Source organism: Camelina sativa, chromosome 13 (assembly GCF_000633955.1).
Source record: "Camelina sativa cultivar DH55 chromosome 13, Cs, whole genome shotgun sequence".
Classification (NCBI taxonomy): domain Eukaryota; kingdom Viridiplantae; phylum Streptophyta; class Magnoliopsida; order Brassicales; family Brassicaceae; genus Camelina; species Camelina sativa.
The window spans coordinates 2,717,155-2,731,905 of record NC_025697.1 but is presented as its reverse complement, the minus strand read 5'-3'; the positions used below and the strand labels follow the sequence as shown (position 1 = coordinate 2,731,905).

General features: G+C 38.3%; 6 protein-coding genes across 6 annotated transcripts; 2 read left to right on the top strand and 4 right to left on the bottom strand.

Annotated features, from left to right (window-relative positions):
• Nucleotides 235-1,311, bottom strand: LOC104737869 (fasciclin-like arabinogalactan protein 21). The gene has a single exon (XM_010458123.1). It carries the CDS (start codon nucleotides 1,309-1,311, stop codon nucleotides 235-237), a length of 1,077 nt encoding a protein of 358 aa, XP_010456425.1.
• On the bottom strand, nucleotides 1,481-3,863 carry LOC104734705 (chaperone protein dnaJ 6-like). The gene is made up of 8 exons (XM_010454335.2): nucleotides 3,595-3,863; nucleotides 3,092-3,190; nucleotides 2,881-2,982; nucleotides 2,676-2,735; nucleotides 2,478-2,584; nucleotides 2,326-2,408; nucleotides 1,876-1,966; nucleotides 1,481-1,781 (listed from the first exon to the last, which is right to left on the bottom strand). Exons 1-8 carry the CDS (start codon nucleotides 3,688-3,690, stop codon nucleotides 1,580-1,582), a joined length of 840 nt encoding a protein of 279 aa, XP_010452637.1. The 5' UTR covers nucleotides 3,691-3,863; the 3' UTR covers nucleotides 1,481-1,579.
• Nucleotides 4,086-5,774, top strand: LOC104734703 (3,9-dihydroxypterocarpan 6A-monooxygenase-like). Its single transcript, XM_010454334.2, has 2 exons — nucleotides 4,086-5,004; nucleotides 5,081-5,774. Exons 1-2 carry the CDS (start codon nucleotides 4,096-4,098, stop codon nucleotides 5,750-5,752), a joined length of 1,581 nt encoding a protein of 526 aa, XP_010452636.2. The 5' UTR covers nucleotides 4,086-4,095; the 3' UTR covers nucleotides 5,753-5,774.
• Nucleotides 6,335-8,113, top strand: LOC104734701 (3,9-dihydroxypterocarpan 6A-monooxygenase-like). Its single transcript, XM_010454332.2, is given in 3 exon segments — nucleotides 6,335-7,231; nucleotides 7,326-7,917; nucleotides 7,920-8,113. Coding segments are annotated over 3 exon segments (1,515 nt in total). The 3' UTR covers nucleotides 7,946-8,113.
• LOC104734700 (polygalacturonase inhibitor 2-like) lies at nucleotides 10,616-11,927 on the bottom strand. The gene is made up of 2 exons (XM_010454331.2): nucleotides 11,339-11,927; nucleotides 10,616-11,229 (listed from the first exon to the last, which is right to left on the bottom strand). Exons 1-2 carry the CDS (start codon nucleotides 11,883-11,885, stop codon nucleotides 10,778-10,780), a joined length of 999 nt encoding a protein of 332 aa, XP_010452633.1. The 5' UTR covers nucleotides 11,886-11,927; the 3' UTR covers nucleotides 10,616-10,777.
• On the bottom strand, nucleotides 12,886-14,341 carry LOC104737868. Its single transcript, XM_019234447.1, is given in 3 exon segments — nucleotides 12,886-12,935; nucleotides 12,938-12,960; nucleotides 12,993-14,341. Coding segments are annotated over 3 exon segments (339 nt in total). The 5' UTR covers nucleotides 13,259-14,341.

The window sequence follows — 14,751 nt, the reverse complement described above, 5'->3', positions numbered from 1 at the left end:
GTGTTTCCAAAATTAATAATTATGGAATCCCAAACGTTTATGTTATCCACGAGACGATCAATAAACATGAACTAATGCTAATTAATTTTAATGGTAATGGTACAGTTCAGTGATTTACCTTGTAGTATAAAATTTTAATAGTAAGTGAGAAATTAAAAAAAAATGAATTAATATTTCCTTATTAACGCATAAAAATATAAAATCAAAAGAATTAATGTTGTAGGCTACAAAGGATTATGCATGTGGGATCTCTAGAGTGTGAGATATCCCATGAATTACAAAATTTGAAGAAGAGAACATATCTGGATCTATAATCTCAACTCCTGATATCATGAAACCTCCTCCAGACGAATTAACAACATTTCTTGATCTGGTGATGATGAGATCTTGGTACGGATTCATTGTCTTCACCGAGGTTTTATCAGGCATTGAAGCTAAATCTTTGTTTGTAAGCCGTTGAACAAGAATGTGATGCCTCACGACTTCATACAGATACGGAGAAGCAGATGACAACGAGACCAGATTCGGTGTGGCTAGAATCGTTACTCCTGTCAGGTTCTTGTGATGATGATGATCGTTAACGATCCTGTTGAGAACAGAGTGCAGTCCAATTGCGAATGGCACAAACCCGTTTGAACTTAGCAGCTGAACGATCCGAGTCCAATCTATCTTAACCGGAACGTAGTTGTCGTCGTCGACACTGGTTTTGTTTGTATTATTAGGTTGACATAAAGATGACTGGAGAATATGATCACTGTGAGGTTGCAGAGGAGAGAACGGTCCAAGAACGCCGTGAATGACCAATGAATCTCCAAGATACATGTCGGGATGTGAAATCGGGACATGATTCACTTCGACTCTTCTTGATTCTTGATCCACGGTGGAGATTTGGACGCTCTTGTGGCGGAGAAGCGTGGGGAGACAGGTTCCTTGAGGCTTCTTGAGAAGGTCACTCATCGGCAGCATAAGAGGGAGTGTGTGATACTGAAGAAGCTGCTTGAAAAACAAAGGATGAAGCGATGACGTGTTGAAGAAGGAAGCATCTTCGATGGCAAAGAGGGTTGTGTTGGGAGAAGAAGAGAGGAAGATCTCGGGGGATATGTGGAGGAGAGTGGCGATTGCTTTGAAATTGGATTGGCGTAGAGTGTTTGAGGCGTTTAAAGCGAGAGAAGACGAAGAGAAATTGGAAGAAGCAATGGGAACTGAGGTGTCGGAATCTGGAGGTGAACGTAGAGTGCTTGAGACGGCCATGAAAGCTAATGCTACGGAGAGGATGAAGTAGACAAAGCAATTTGATGAACAACAACCCATCGTTTCAAAAGATGAACCCTAGTTGCTTTCTTGGAGAAGAAGATAGTTCGTCAAAGAAAGGAGTTTTTCTGTTTTTAACGTTTGGGTTCAGTTTCTTCCATCTTACTAATCAATCTCCTGCTTTTGTTTTCACGATATAATTTCTCTATTTCTAAAGTAGTGATCAATATATTGGCGAATTTTGGAAATTGATGCAATTTTAAAACAAAATAAACGTTTTCTTGTTCCTATCACAAACAACTAGAAGACAAATCTGCTCTATAACCTTTTACTTTCTTGACTTCTTGGATTGTCTTTTGCTTTCAATCCTTCTCTGGGCAGCTTCAAATTCTTCTTCAGTGGGCTCTGCTTCAGCATTACCACCATACCTAGAGATGAGTGACGAAAACATTGAATCCACCTTCACTTTCCTCTCATCTCTTCGCTGCGCAATCAACATGCAAAGGTCTGGCTCTGAATCCTTTGCTGACCTACAAGTAAGTATATGCAAATTGAAGCGAGGTGGTCACAACAAGGTTAAGTTTGATTGGTGGAACTAATTTGAAATAAAGGTAGATAGTTTACTTCCGCCTCTTCCTCGATGGATTGGTGGGCGGTTCTGTTTCTGAAATTTTCTTTGCCCATTTCTCATATGCCTTGCTTGATTTCACATCTCCTGAAAAGGAAATCAGATGTATTACACAACAAACTTATACTCCGCAACTCTCCCAATGTTCAAATAGACTTCACTATTTCAGATCAGGATCTTAACTACACCAAGACAAAACAAGAATCAGAAAATTAGGATGCAAATATAGATGGTTACTGAAATATAAAAACACTCAGCTCAAGGTATAGGGTACATTTTACACTCATCCTCTAATCAGAGAAGGCACAACATCAATTCCATTGCTTATCAACACTCATCAGCAGCATTCAAATAAAAGGAATGCTTATATTGTAACATCAAGGAGATCTTATATGAAAAGATAATCTTGTAAGACATAATATGCTAGTTACAGCAAGATAAACTACCTGCTGCAATGGCCTCATCAAGAATGTCTTTGAAACGGTGTGAATCAAGCTTGGGGTCTGAGCAAATCATTGAGCAGAAAAGCCTGGGAAGGAAATATACATTATCGACTCACAACCTCAACCATATCAAAAAACAAAGGAGGATGAATTACCTGTTCATTTTACCCTTAAACTTCGTGAAGAGCTCAAGTAAGTCTTTCTTCTCAGTCTCAGATCCCCTGTAGTCTGCCTCAAACTCTTCAATATCTGCTTCGGTGACCTATATAAGTAGCGATATCAAAAAAAGAAGTTAGTGTAAGCAGCAGAAGTAAAAACGTGTAAAAGGTATCAGTTGAGAAAGTTGCTACTACCTTCTTGAACATGGCCTTGAAGAAATCCCGTAAATTCTCAAATACGTCGCCAGAAAGATCCTAACAAGCACAGAAAATACCCAGGTTTAAGGAAACCTCATAGTACTATTACAGAAGTTAAATGCTTTCTTAGTAAAAGAGACTGATATGTACATTGGGGGATTCCATTAAAACCGAGAAAAAAAAGAAAGATAGAGAGACTGACAGCACCATCAACAGAGCCAGTTTGATCATAGACAGCCCTTTTCTCTTCATCCCCAAGAATTGATATCACTTTTTGAAGCTGCTGGAATTTCTCTTTAGCTTCCTGTATTTGTATATAACAAGAGCAGAACTTTCATGTAAATGAACCCAAACAAAAAAGTCACCAGGATAAAATCTCAAGGGTAGACCAAGAAAAGAGTTTTTTTTAAAACCATATCATCCTGATTTTTATCTGGGTGAAGCCTCAACGCCAATTTATGATACGCTTTTCTTATTTCCTGTGAAGTAGCTGTTCTTTCAACTCCAAGAACCTTGAGTAAAAGAGAAAGAGAGAAATGGAGTTTAGTTTCACACTGTCTTTAAATGGACTTGCTTAAAGCACTCTATAAACTCAAAATCATTCATTCTGATATCACAAATCCAAATCAAATCAGATCACTAAATTCACAGACAAGAACAACAACAAAAAAACCTATGATAAACAAAGTAGTATTCGAAATCAACTTAACTTCAGACATCAAAAACACCATTAAACCACAGGATTAAGAAGACATGAAGTTCAAGTAAGAAACTTTCCCAAGTAGTTTCATCTATAGAATGATACACCTAGAGAATGAAAACATAACGCAAGCATTGTGAAACTAGTAGGATCTGTGGTTAAAGTAACAAAAGTTTAATTCCAGGACTTTAACCAAAAATTGAAAACCCTAATTACCTGGTAGAGACTAGTCTCAGGAGATCGCCCATCGTTACCACTCTCAATCTCATCTTCCTCGTTTGTCGAAGCCCTAGATTTCTTTTTCCTACCCATCTCTCTCTCTCTGAACCCTAGTACTAATTAGATCGATACACCCTTCGATTTTCGTGAAGATAAAGAAGAATAAACTCGCACTATTTATTTCGAGTCGGCGAACTTATTATTGCTCATCTCTGGGCGCCAATTTTTTCGTCATCCCCGCCATTGTAGGTGTCAATTGGTTTAGTTTCTTTTCTTTTCGCAATTTATTCCGATTTTTACATTTATTAATTATATAAAAAAATTATAATATTAAAAAATAAACATCATAATAAAAGAATCATGGATTCATAGATTCTTCATGGCAAGAAGACAAGTTTTACAGAAACAAAACATAACCATTATATTAACTATCTTAATACACATGTTTAATCCTACTAATTAACACTAACAACACACATATACAGAGATACGGTTACTATGATGAATTTTTTTATGAATTACACATCTTGTTCATATCTCCTCTCCTTCATCACATTCATTACCATCTTCCTTCTTCGTAGACTCTTCACCTTCTCTAGCCGTCGCAATAATGGTCTTCTTCCTCCAGGTCCCCGAGGACTTCCCATTCTCGGTCATATGCATCTTCTCCGTTCAAGCCTACCTCGTTCACTACAAGCCTTGGCTCTCACTTACGGTCCTTTGATGACTATACGCATAGGATCACTACGAGTCCTCGTTGTCTCAGATTCTGACACGGCTAAGCAAATCCTCAAGACTCACGACGCTGATTTCGCTTCCAAGTTTGTCTTTGGTCCGAGGCAGTTCAATGTTTATAAAGGATCAGAGTTCTTTAATGCACCTTATGGACCTTACTGGAGGTTCATGAAGAAGTTATGCATGACCAAGCTATTTGCGGGTTATCAGCTCGATCGATTTGTCGATATAAGAGAGGAGGAAACGTTAGCTTTACTCAGATCGCTTGTTGAGAGATCGAAGAATAAAGAGGCGTGCAATCTCGGTTTGGAGTTCACTGCTTTGACCACAAAGATTCTATCAAAGATGGTTATGGGGAAACGTTGCAGCCAAAACTCGAATCTTCCCATTGAGATCAGGAAGATAGTGAGTGATATAATGGCTTGTGCCACAAGGTTTGGATTCATGGAGCTGTTTGGACCATTCCGGGACCTAGATGTGTTTGGGAATGGTAAGAAGCTTAGATCCTCCATTTGGCGGTACGATGCGTTGGTTGAGAAGATACTGAAGGAATATAAAAGCAACGATGAAGAGGAGAAAGATAAAGATATCGTCGATATCTTGTTAGACACGTATAATGATCCAAAAGCTGAGCTCAAATTGACTATGAATCAGATCAAGTTCTTCATCCTTGTAAGCTAATTTCATTACTTTTCTTTAGCTTCGTTAGAATTAGCCTTAATAAGAATATTTGGAACATCTTTTCCAGGAGTTGTTTATGGCGAGCTTAGACACTACTTCTGCAGCTTTACAATGGACAATGACTGAGCTAATAAACCATCCCGATATCTTCACAAAGATCAGAGACGAGATCAAATCGGTTTTAGGAACAACGTATCGGTTAATCAAAGAAACAGATCTGCAGAAGCTTCCTTACTTGCAAGCAGCAATCAAGGAGACATTGAGACTTCATCCAGTTGGACCATTACTACGCAGAGAAAGCAACACTGACATAAAGATCAACGGGTACGATGTAAAATCCGGGACAAAGATATTCATCAATGCTTACGGTATAATGCGCGATCCGACCACATACAAAAACCCTGACAAGTTTATGCCTGAGAGGTTTCTTGTGGTGGAACAAAACATAGAAAGAAAGATTGGTTATTATTACCAGCAATATATGTTGGAGTTAAAAGGTCAAGATGTGAATTATCTTGCGTTTGGTAGCGGAAGGCGAGGATGTCTTGGAGCTTCTCACGCTTCTCTGGTACTGAGTCTCACAATCGGATCACTAGTGCAGTGTTTTAACTGGACGGTGAAGGGAGACAAAGACAAAATTAAGATCATATTACCTACAGGCTTTTCAGCTTCAGGGACTTCTGGAGGAAGTTCACTTATGTGTTCTCCTGAATTATGTTTTGATCCATTTGGACACTAAATTAAATCAAACATCAGTAGGAATTTGGAAACATATATACCGTGCTCAGTTATTGTCATGCTCTGTTTTATGCTCTGTTATTCTCATGCTCTGTTATTCTCATGTTCTGTTTCTGTTCTGTTTCCATAAGCTTGAGACTTTTGATGAAAAATAAAATATATGTTTCTATCTTGTACAATCACACGAATATATAATTAGATATTCTTTCCTATAACTTTCATGAGCTCTAAATCTTGCAATCAGTAACTGATCAATAACCTAACATCACCTTGAAAGTTGATAATGGCGTGTAAGCCTAAATAATGAAAACATTTTTAAATTGTCAACTAATAATGAAATCTTAACAACGGTGTACACATCTTATTTGTTTAGAAACCAACAGAAGATAAATATACAATAAAACAGGATCAAAAACAGAGATTATACCCTTAGAAAAGAGACAAAAACCAGAACAAAGACAACAAGAGAAAATAAAGAATCTTGAAGTTGGGATTAATATTTGATACCATAAGGAGTCATAACTTGGTTCCTATCTTATAAAATCACCTTAATATCACTCTCATACACAAACCAAATATGAGAATGGTGGATTTACAATACTTCTTTGTAATCATCCTTCTATGCCTTGGAATTAAAGTCTTGATCCAAACCATTAAAAACAGATTACGCAACAAACTACCGCTCCCACCAAGCCCAACCGCTTTACCTATCATCGGTCACATTCACCTTCTTGGTCCCATAGCTCACCAAGCACTCCACAAACTCTCTAACCGCTATGGACCCTTGATGTATCTCTTCATTGGCTCCATTCCTAATCTTATTGTCTCATCGGCCGAGATGGCGAATGAGATTCTCAAATCCAATGAGCTCAACTTCCTGAACCGTCCCACAATGCAAAACATTGAATACCTTACTTATGGCTCATCAGATTTCTTCTCAGCGCCTTACGGGCTTCACTGGAAGTTCATGAAGAGAATTTGTACGATGGAGCTCTTCAGCAGCAGAGCATTAGATAGTTTTGTTTCAGTAAGAAGGGAGGAGTTAAGCAATCTTCTAATACGCATTCTGAAGAAAGCAGAAGCAGAGGAGAGTGTTAACCTCGGTGAACAGCTAAAGGAATTGACAAGCAACATCATAACGAGAATGATGTTCAGAAAAATGCAATCGGATAGTGACGGTGGTGGCAAAACAGAGGAAGTTATCAAAATGGTGGTGGAGTTGAATGAGTTAGCCGGGTTTTTCAACGTTTCTGAAACGTTTTGGTTCTTGAAAAGGCTTGATTTGCAAGGACTCAAGAAAAGGCTCAAAAATGCTCGAGACAAGTATGATTTAATCATAGAAAGAGTAATGAAAGAGCATGAGTCTATGAAGAATAAGGATGCAGGAGCAAAGAAGATGCTAGACATTTTGCTCGACATATATGAAGACAAAAACGCAGAGATTAAGCTGACAAGAGAAAACATTAAGGCCTTCATCATGGTAATTGTCTTCTAATGTCTCCCCGGCAAGATTCATGTTTTGATATAATTTTTTTCACAAAAGCCTCAAAATAGTCTATTTGGTTGTTATGCAGAACATATATGGGGGAGGAACAGATACATCTGCAATAACAGTAGAATGGGCTCTAGCGGAGCTGATAAACCATCCAGAGATCATGAAGAAAGCACAACAAGAAATAGAGCAAGTGGTGGGAAACAAGAGAGTAGTTGAAGAATCAGATTTGTGCAATCTCAGTTACATACAAGCAGTGGTGAAGGAGACAATGAGGTTACACCCTGGAGGACCAATATTCGTGAGAGAATCGGATGAAGAATGTGCGGTGGCTGGATTTAGAATCCCTGCGAAAACAAGAGTGATAGTTAACCTTTGGGCGATTGGAAGAGATCCAAATCAATGGGAAGATCCATTGATGTTTAGGCCTGAGAGATTTGAAGGGATTGAGTGGAAGGTTATGAGTGATAAGATGATGTCTTTTGGAGTTGGGAGAAGAAGCTGTCCAGGAGAAAAAATGGTGTTTAGATTCGTTCCGATGGTTGTAGCTGCAATAATACAGTGTTTTGAGCTGAAAGTGAAGGGAAGTGTAGAGATGAATGAAGGGACTGGATCATCTCTGCCTAGAGCCACACCTTTGGTGTGTGTTCCTGTTGCTAAAGAGGCTATATACAATCACTTGAACCAAACGTCAACCTCTAGCTAATGGTTTTAGAAGAAGAAAATGAATAAGAGCAAGAAAACTTACCACTCGTTAAAAAAAAAAAACACTTGCTCGCATTTTATAAAACTTGGTCGCTACTAAAATTAGTTGTAACATACAAAAGAATCAGATTTGTAACAAGCAAACTACAAAGCATGTGAAGCAACAAAAAGGACCATATTATGTTGTAAAATTAGTTTTAAAACATGTCTCAAAAGAATTTACCTGCATCAGTTCTTTTCACAAAGACAGTGTAATGATGTCTCCAGCTCCAACGTTGTAATGTGCAAGTGACTTGTTGTCTTCTAAAACCCCGGCTTTTCCACTTAGCTCCATTTTGTTTGCTATTTTCTCCTTCAAACTCGCCACGTTTTCCGACAAAGGCTGCACTGTGATCTCAATGACATTCCCATCATTGAAGTTTGGAACAGAAACCCTAATCGTAGAGGAACCCTGAAAAATGTATGATTCCTAGTTAGATACAACTAGCCAAGTTAAGTCTGAATGAAAAGAAAAGAAAACAATTACCGGATTTTGAGCAAGAAACTGGTCTTCTGGAACAAGTGCTAACTTTGGTCTCTTTGCCTCTGGTTCGTCAGGTGGAGGCTGCATATTTGGTGGTGCGTTCTTCAGAATTGAAAGGAATCCAGGTGGTGGTGATTCCCAACGGATAGTCTCCACATAAACAAAATACTCAAAAGCATGTAAATCAACAATAGCCTTCTCCGCTCCATCCTTCTGTTCCTCCTTTTTAAGCACTTTATGAAGAAGCTTGAAGTAACCCTCAAGGAGGGATTCCATACTAATACTCTTATCCTTCAGCTTTTTGGAAGGCCGTAACGCTCTCATTTACCCAAGAGTAAGCTCAGAGTAAAAAACGTACTTGCTATCGGTTGCCTTCATAAACTGAAACTGAGGCTCAACCTCAGGTTTCGTAGACAGGCTCTCCATCAAAACCTGATCAAAACACATCCCATAAACAGCCACAAACTGAGCTGTGAGATTAATAGTAGCAAGCTCCTTGTGCGTGATCCCTTGAGGAAGTAATGGGAGCCTGATAGGTTCTGCAGTTGGAGCATCAGGTTGGGTATCACGAGACCCCGGTGGAGATAGCAGAACGACTTTAACGTTATACTCCATGTTAACAAAAAACTGAAAAGCATGGAAATCAATCACAGCCATCTCCACTCCCTTCTCATCTTCCTCTTCCTTTTCAAGAACTTAACGAAGAAGATTGAAAAAACCATCAACAATTGTTGCCGTACTAGTAACAGTACCCCTCAGCTTTTGGGAAATCTGTAAGACTCTGCAATACCCGTCAACAAGCCTGGCGTAAAAACCGACCTTTTTATCTGAATTTTTTTCACGCAAAGTGGGGCTCAAGTTTCATCAACAAACTCTTCTCCAAATCTATCCGAAAAGAAATCCCATAAACAGCCACAAACTGAGATGTGAGCTTGATAATATCAACCTCCTTGCGCGTGACCGTGGTCGATAAAGGAAGGAATGCGAACTTGGGATGTAATGGAGAAATTATAAAGGTTGCTGCATCATAACGTTTGATATCCTTAGCTTCATCTCCATTCTTTTGCTGATAATTAGGATCTGAGCTTCTCTCAACATTAATACTTTTGCTTTCTGTATTGTTTTCCCTCGATTGCGAATCATTCTGCGTCGAAGTGTTCATTAATTTTTTCCTTACGAAAAATAAAACAGAAAAGAAACATTCTATAATTCTTATTGTCAGCAAACTATCATCAAATCTAATGAAATTAGGTTTGATTTGACGCAGAGATAAAATATAATCCCATTGGATAAGAAATCGATAGGAAATATATGATAAGAGGAATCGGAAAAGGGAATGAGTACTTAAGGTTTCGGTGAGAGAGATAAGAACGTAACCACCGTACCTCTGCCGGAAAAGAACAGCCCTGACTGCGTCGAGTACGAAGCCGAGTAGGAACGAACGGCTTTCAGATCTAAAGCTTGGAATTCAAGGAATCGGTTTTCCAATGGGCTTTTATTAGTTGGGCTTATAATTTATTAGACCCACTTAATCTGACAGAAACAGAGTTTTTTTTTCTTTTCTTTTCTTTTGGATTCACTTTAATCTTGTCACTTGGAATGTGTCCACTCACAGTTTGTTTGTAGCTAAAATTGAGAAGAATACGACTTTTGGGAGCTTGTCCTGGAGAGAAAGTGGTGTTTAGATTCGTTCCAATCGTTGTATCTGCTATAATACAATATTGCTTTGAGCTGAAAGCGACGGGATGGTGTAGAGATGATCAGATGAATGATGGGACTGGATCATCTCTGCTTAGAACCACACCTTTGGTGTGCGTTCCTGTTCCTAAAGAGGCTATACACTCATTTCCTCCACTAAAAACCAAAGGTCAATGGTCAATTCTTCTATTGAGATAGATTTTACCGCACTTTTTAAAATTTGGTCGCTAGTTAATTGGTTGTAACATAATACAAAGCATGTGAAGAATCAAAGTGGACCATAGTACTTGATAGAACAAACAATGATTACAAAAAAAAAAGAGAAAAGGGAGAGGCAAGTTGAGAATCCAATGGTAGAGCATAGAGTCAATCAATGATGAGAATGCAGCTCACTATCATCATCAAAAAACAAAACTACCCTCCTTTGGAGTTTACCAATCCAAAAATACGTTTTGAAAATGTGCTATGATCAATTCATCAAATGCAAAGTTTGGTTCATGCATTTATTAATTATTCGAAATAAAAACACATTTCTGTCTAGAGACTTGATTGATTTGTTTGGTACATTAGAGATAATGAAAGCTTGGTTTACTAACTTGCTTCAACCTTCACTTGCAACTGGGAAGAGGTGCACCACACAAACATTTGTTGTGGTAAAAGGAAGTAGAATCAAATCTCTGGATATTCTCTCCTTTGGGGATGCGTCCACACAGTCTGTTATAGCTGACATCAAGTAACTGAAACTCAGATTTGCTCCACTCAGCCGGAATACTCCCTGTGATCCTATTGTGATTCAAGTCCAACCTAGTAAGTGACTTGGCGAGCTTAACCTTGGACAGATCAAACTCGAACATGTTTCTTGATATGTCAACGATCAATGTCGTTTTCTTAGCTCCAAACAAGATCGAAGCATCGCCTTGAAGCTTGTTCCAGGATAAGTCGATCCGGTAAAAGTCTGAATTGCCTAGTGACTTTGGTATGGTACCAGAGAGCTGGTTGTGTGATAGGAGAAGGCTTGAGACTTTTCCAGAAAATGACCCAAATGACTCTGGTATCAGACCTAATTACAAGTTTAAGGCTGAGGTTAGACAAATATACATTTTGTTAATGAGACTAATCGATATGACTACTAATGGAAACCAAACAAAATAAATATAGAGTTATTTCACCTGTAAACTTGTTCCTACTAAGCTCAAGATACCCGAGTTTAGGTAATGAAGAGAGAGAACTAGGTATGGAACCAGAGAGGTCATTGAAGGAAAGGTCAATGTAGTCAAGATTCTTGAGCTGACTCAGAAACTCAGGAACCGGACCGGTGAGATTCGTCCAGCTTAGTCTGAGGAAAGTGAGTTTCTTGAGCTTGGCGATAGTAGGTTGGATGTGACCAGTGAGGTTAGTGAGTTTGCGGAAGATAAGGGAATCAAGATACGGTAAGTCACCGACTTCAGGGGGGATCTGACCGGAGATCTCGCCGTCTTGAATGAAGAGAGAGGTGACGCGGTGGTTAACGGTGGCGTCGCCGCACTCGAGGCAGTACCAAGAGCAGCAATCGGTTTTGGGGTCCCATGAGGCGAGGTGGTAAGGGTTGTTAAGCGATTTCTTGATTTTGAGGAGGGTGATTTTGTCATCTTTGTGACAGAGATCTTTAGCTAGAGATGTCGTGAGGAGGAGAGTGGACGACAAGAAGAACAGGAGTAATGTCATTGTTTTAGCCATCAGAGTCTTTGTGTTTTTGTTTGAGTTTTTACGGAAAACTATGTATGGTTATAAATAGCTATGATGCAATACAGACTTATTATTGATTATTGGTGACTAGACCACGTTTAAAACAAGTTTCGGTGCAGATTTCAAAATATCCATTTTTCAAAAAAAAAAAAGGAGCATTATCCCAACATTATAAATGTGCCAGTGCATCCAGAAGACGTTCTCACAAGGACAGTGTTAGGATGTCTCCTTCTCCAACATTGTAATGTGCAAGTGACTTGTTGCTTTTTAAAACCCCGGATTTTCCAATTAACTCCAGTTTGTTTGCTATTTTCGCCTTCAAACTTGTCATGTTTTCAGACAAGGACTGCACTGTGATCTCAATGAATTGCCCATCATCGACGTTTGGAACAGAAACCTTGATCGTAGAGGGACCCTGAAAATGTATGATTGCTAGTTAGATACAACAAGCCTTACAGAAGGAAAAAAAAAAACAAAGACGGTAAGAGTCAGTAGGAAGAACACATTACCGGATGTTGAGCAAGAAACTGGTCTTCTGGAACAAGAGTTGACTCGTCAAACGTTTGTATCTTTGGCTCTGTATCCTTAACTACCAGTGGAGGCTGCATGTGTGGTGGTGGGCTCTTCAGAATTGAAAGGTATCCAGGTAATCTTGGTTGCGAGTCGGTGTACTCAACTTCAACAAAATACTCAAAAGCATGCAAGTCTACTATAGACATCTCCGGTCCCTCCTCTTTCTCCCTTTCAAGCACTTTACCAAGAAGACTGAAGAAACCCTCAAGAACGGTCTCCATACTAGCACCCTTCTCTGTTTTTGGGAGCACATTAACACTCTCGTATAACATAAGAGTAAAAATCGTGCCTGGTATCAGATGATAGCATAAACCGAAACAGAGGCTCAAGCTCAGGTTTCATAAACACACTCTTCATCAAATCCTGCCCAAAACACATCCCAAAAACAGACACAAACTGGGCTGTGAGTTTAATAATATCAAGCTCCTTGCGTGTGATACCTTGATCAGGAAGTAATGGGAAACTGATAGGTTCTGCATCATGAGTTTGAGGTCTTAACGTCAAAACCGTGATTCTTGTTGGATCATAAAAATCAGGTATGGAAGCTCACCCCAGTCGTTGTACTCCATATTAACAAAATACTCAAAAGCCTGGAAATCAATCATAGCCATCTCCACTCCGTGTTCATCCTCCTTTTTTCCAAGCACTTGAGGAAGAAGATTTAAAAATCCATCAACAAGCATGGCTGCTTTACTATAACCCTTCTTCGTGGTCACCTTTTGGGAACGCAATAAGACTTTGGAATACCCAAGAACAAGCTGGCCGTAAAAATTGTGCCTGCTATCAGTCATTTGACTTCTTCAGGAACAAAAAGTGAGGATCAAGCTCAGGTTTCATAAAAACACTCTTCTCCAATTTCACCCGAAAGTAAAGACCATAAACAGCCACAAACTGGACTGTGAGCTTAATAATATCAACCTCTTTGCGCGTGATCCCAATTGGAAGTAATGAGAACTTGGTAGGTCTTGGAGGAGGAAAAACATAGGGTACAGATACATTCTTTGTGCTTTCTGAACTGTTTTGCCCCAATTGCAACTCATTATGCGCCGAAGTTGACATTAGTGAATGGCTTCGAGATCTAAAGCTTGGAAATCTGTTTTGATCTTAAACCTCTCTTTTTCTTAGTAATCCTCTCTTTGTTATCTTCTTTTTTCTATGATTAAAACTTTTAGAATAAGCAACCCTATTTATAGATTTGAGATTCTCTAACACACAAATAGAAAATTGCTAATTACTACTTTACATTTTTTCTTATATTCCTTTTCTTCGTGATTTCCTTTTGCTTGCTTAATATATTTTTGTACCTTAAAATCTTTCGTAGAGATTCCTTTTTCTTGCATCCACAAACCACGTTAATTATCATCTACAAAACAGTGTTTGCCTGTTAGGGGTTCTGGCCAAGTGAAGTCAATGAGCTGAGAGCAATGGAGCCAATAATTTGCGTAGATCTGAAGAGCCACGGTCCTTGGAAGTCGCGGACGCTTGATGACTTGGGTTGCTTGTTTGAATCCCAAGCAAAAGAAAGGATCTTTCGAAGTAGGCCCGCTCTTAGTGATCTTTGATTCCATCAAGAGTGCACTTCGGCTTGAAATCTACAGAAACGGTGCGATGATGAGACGGTGTGTCGGTGACTACAAAATCGATTACGAGAATGCAATCCACTGATGATTAGAGAACGGCGAGATTGAGATATTTGGGAATTTGGAAGAATATGTAAATTAGGGTTTCTGTCCCAAAAAAAAAAGGAAATTAGGGGTTTTCTATTTTATTTTACTAGGACTCAGACCTCCGCTATGTCGGGGAAGTATTTTCGAAAAAAAAAATTATATTTATACATTATGAAATTATTTGAATGTAATAGAATAGTTTGAATACAAAAACATTAAACATAAACTGTTATTAAAAACACAATCATCAAAATAAAAACTTATAACAAAAAATATTATGTAGAATAGACGCAACTTTGCAAAACATATTGTTTAAAATATTATAAATATAAGATACTTTTATGAAGAATTATGGTAAAAAACTACAATTAAAAAAATTATGATGACAAAGTGATCCTAACCGAGAATATTGAACTAATAGTTGTAATAAGTAAATGTAAATTTCTATTAAATAATTATAATTTAAAATATATTTAATAATAAGTGAAACTGTATCAGCGAAAAATTAAAATTAAATAAAATACACAACTCTTAAAACAAAATAAAACTAATTTTAAATATTAAAATATTTTTTAACGAAAAATTACGATAAATAGACGCAACTGTAAATTTCTATA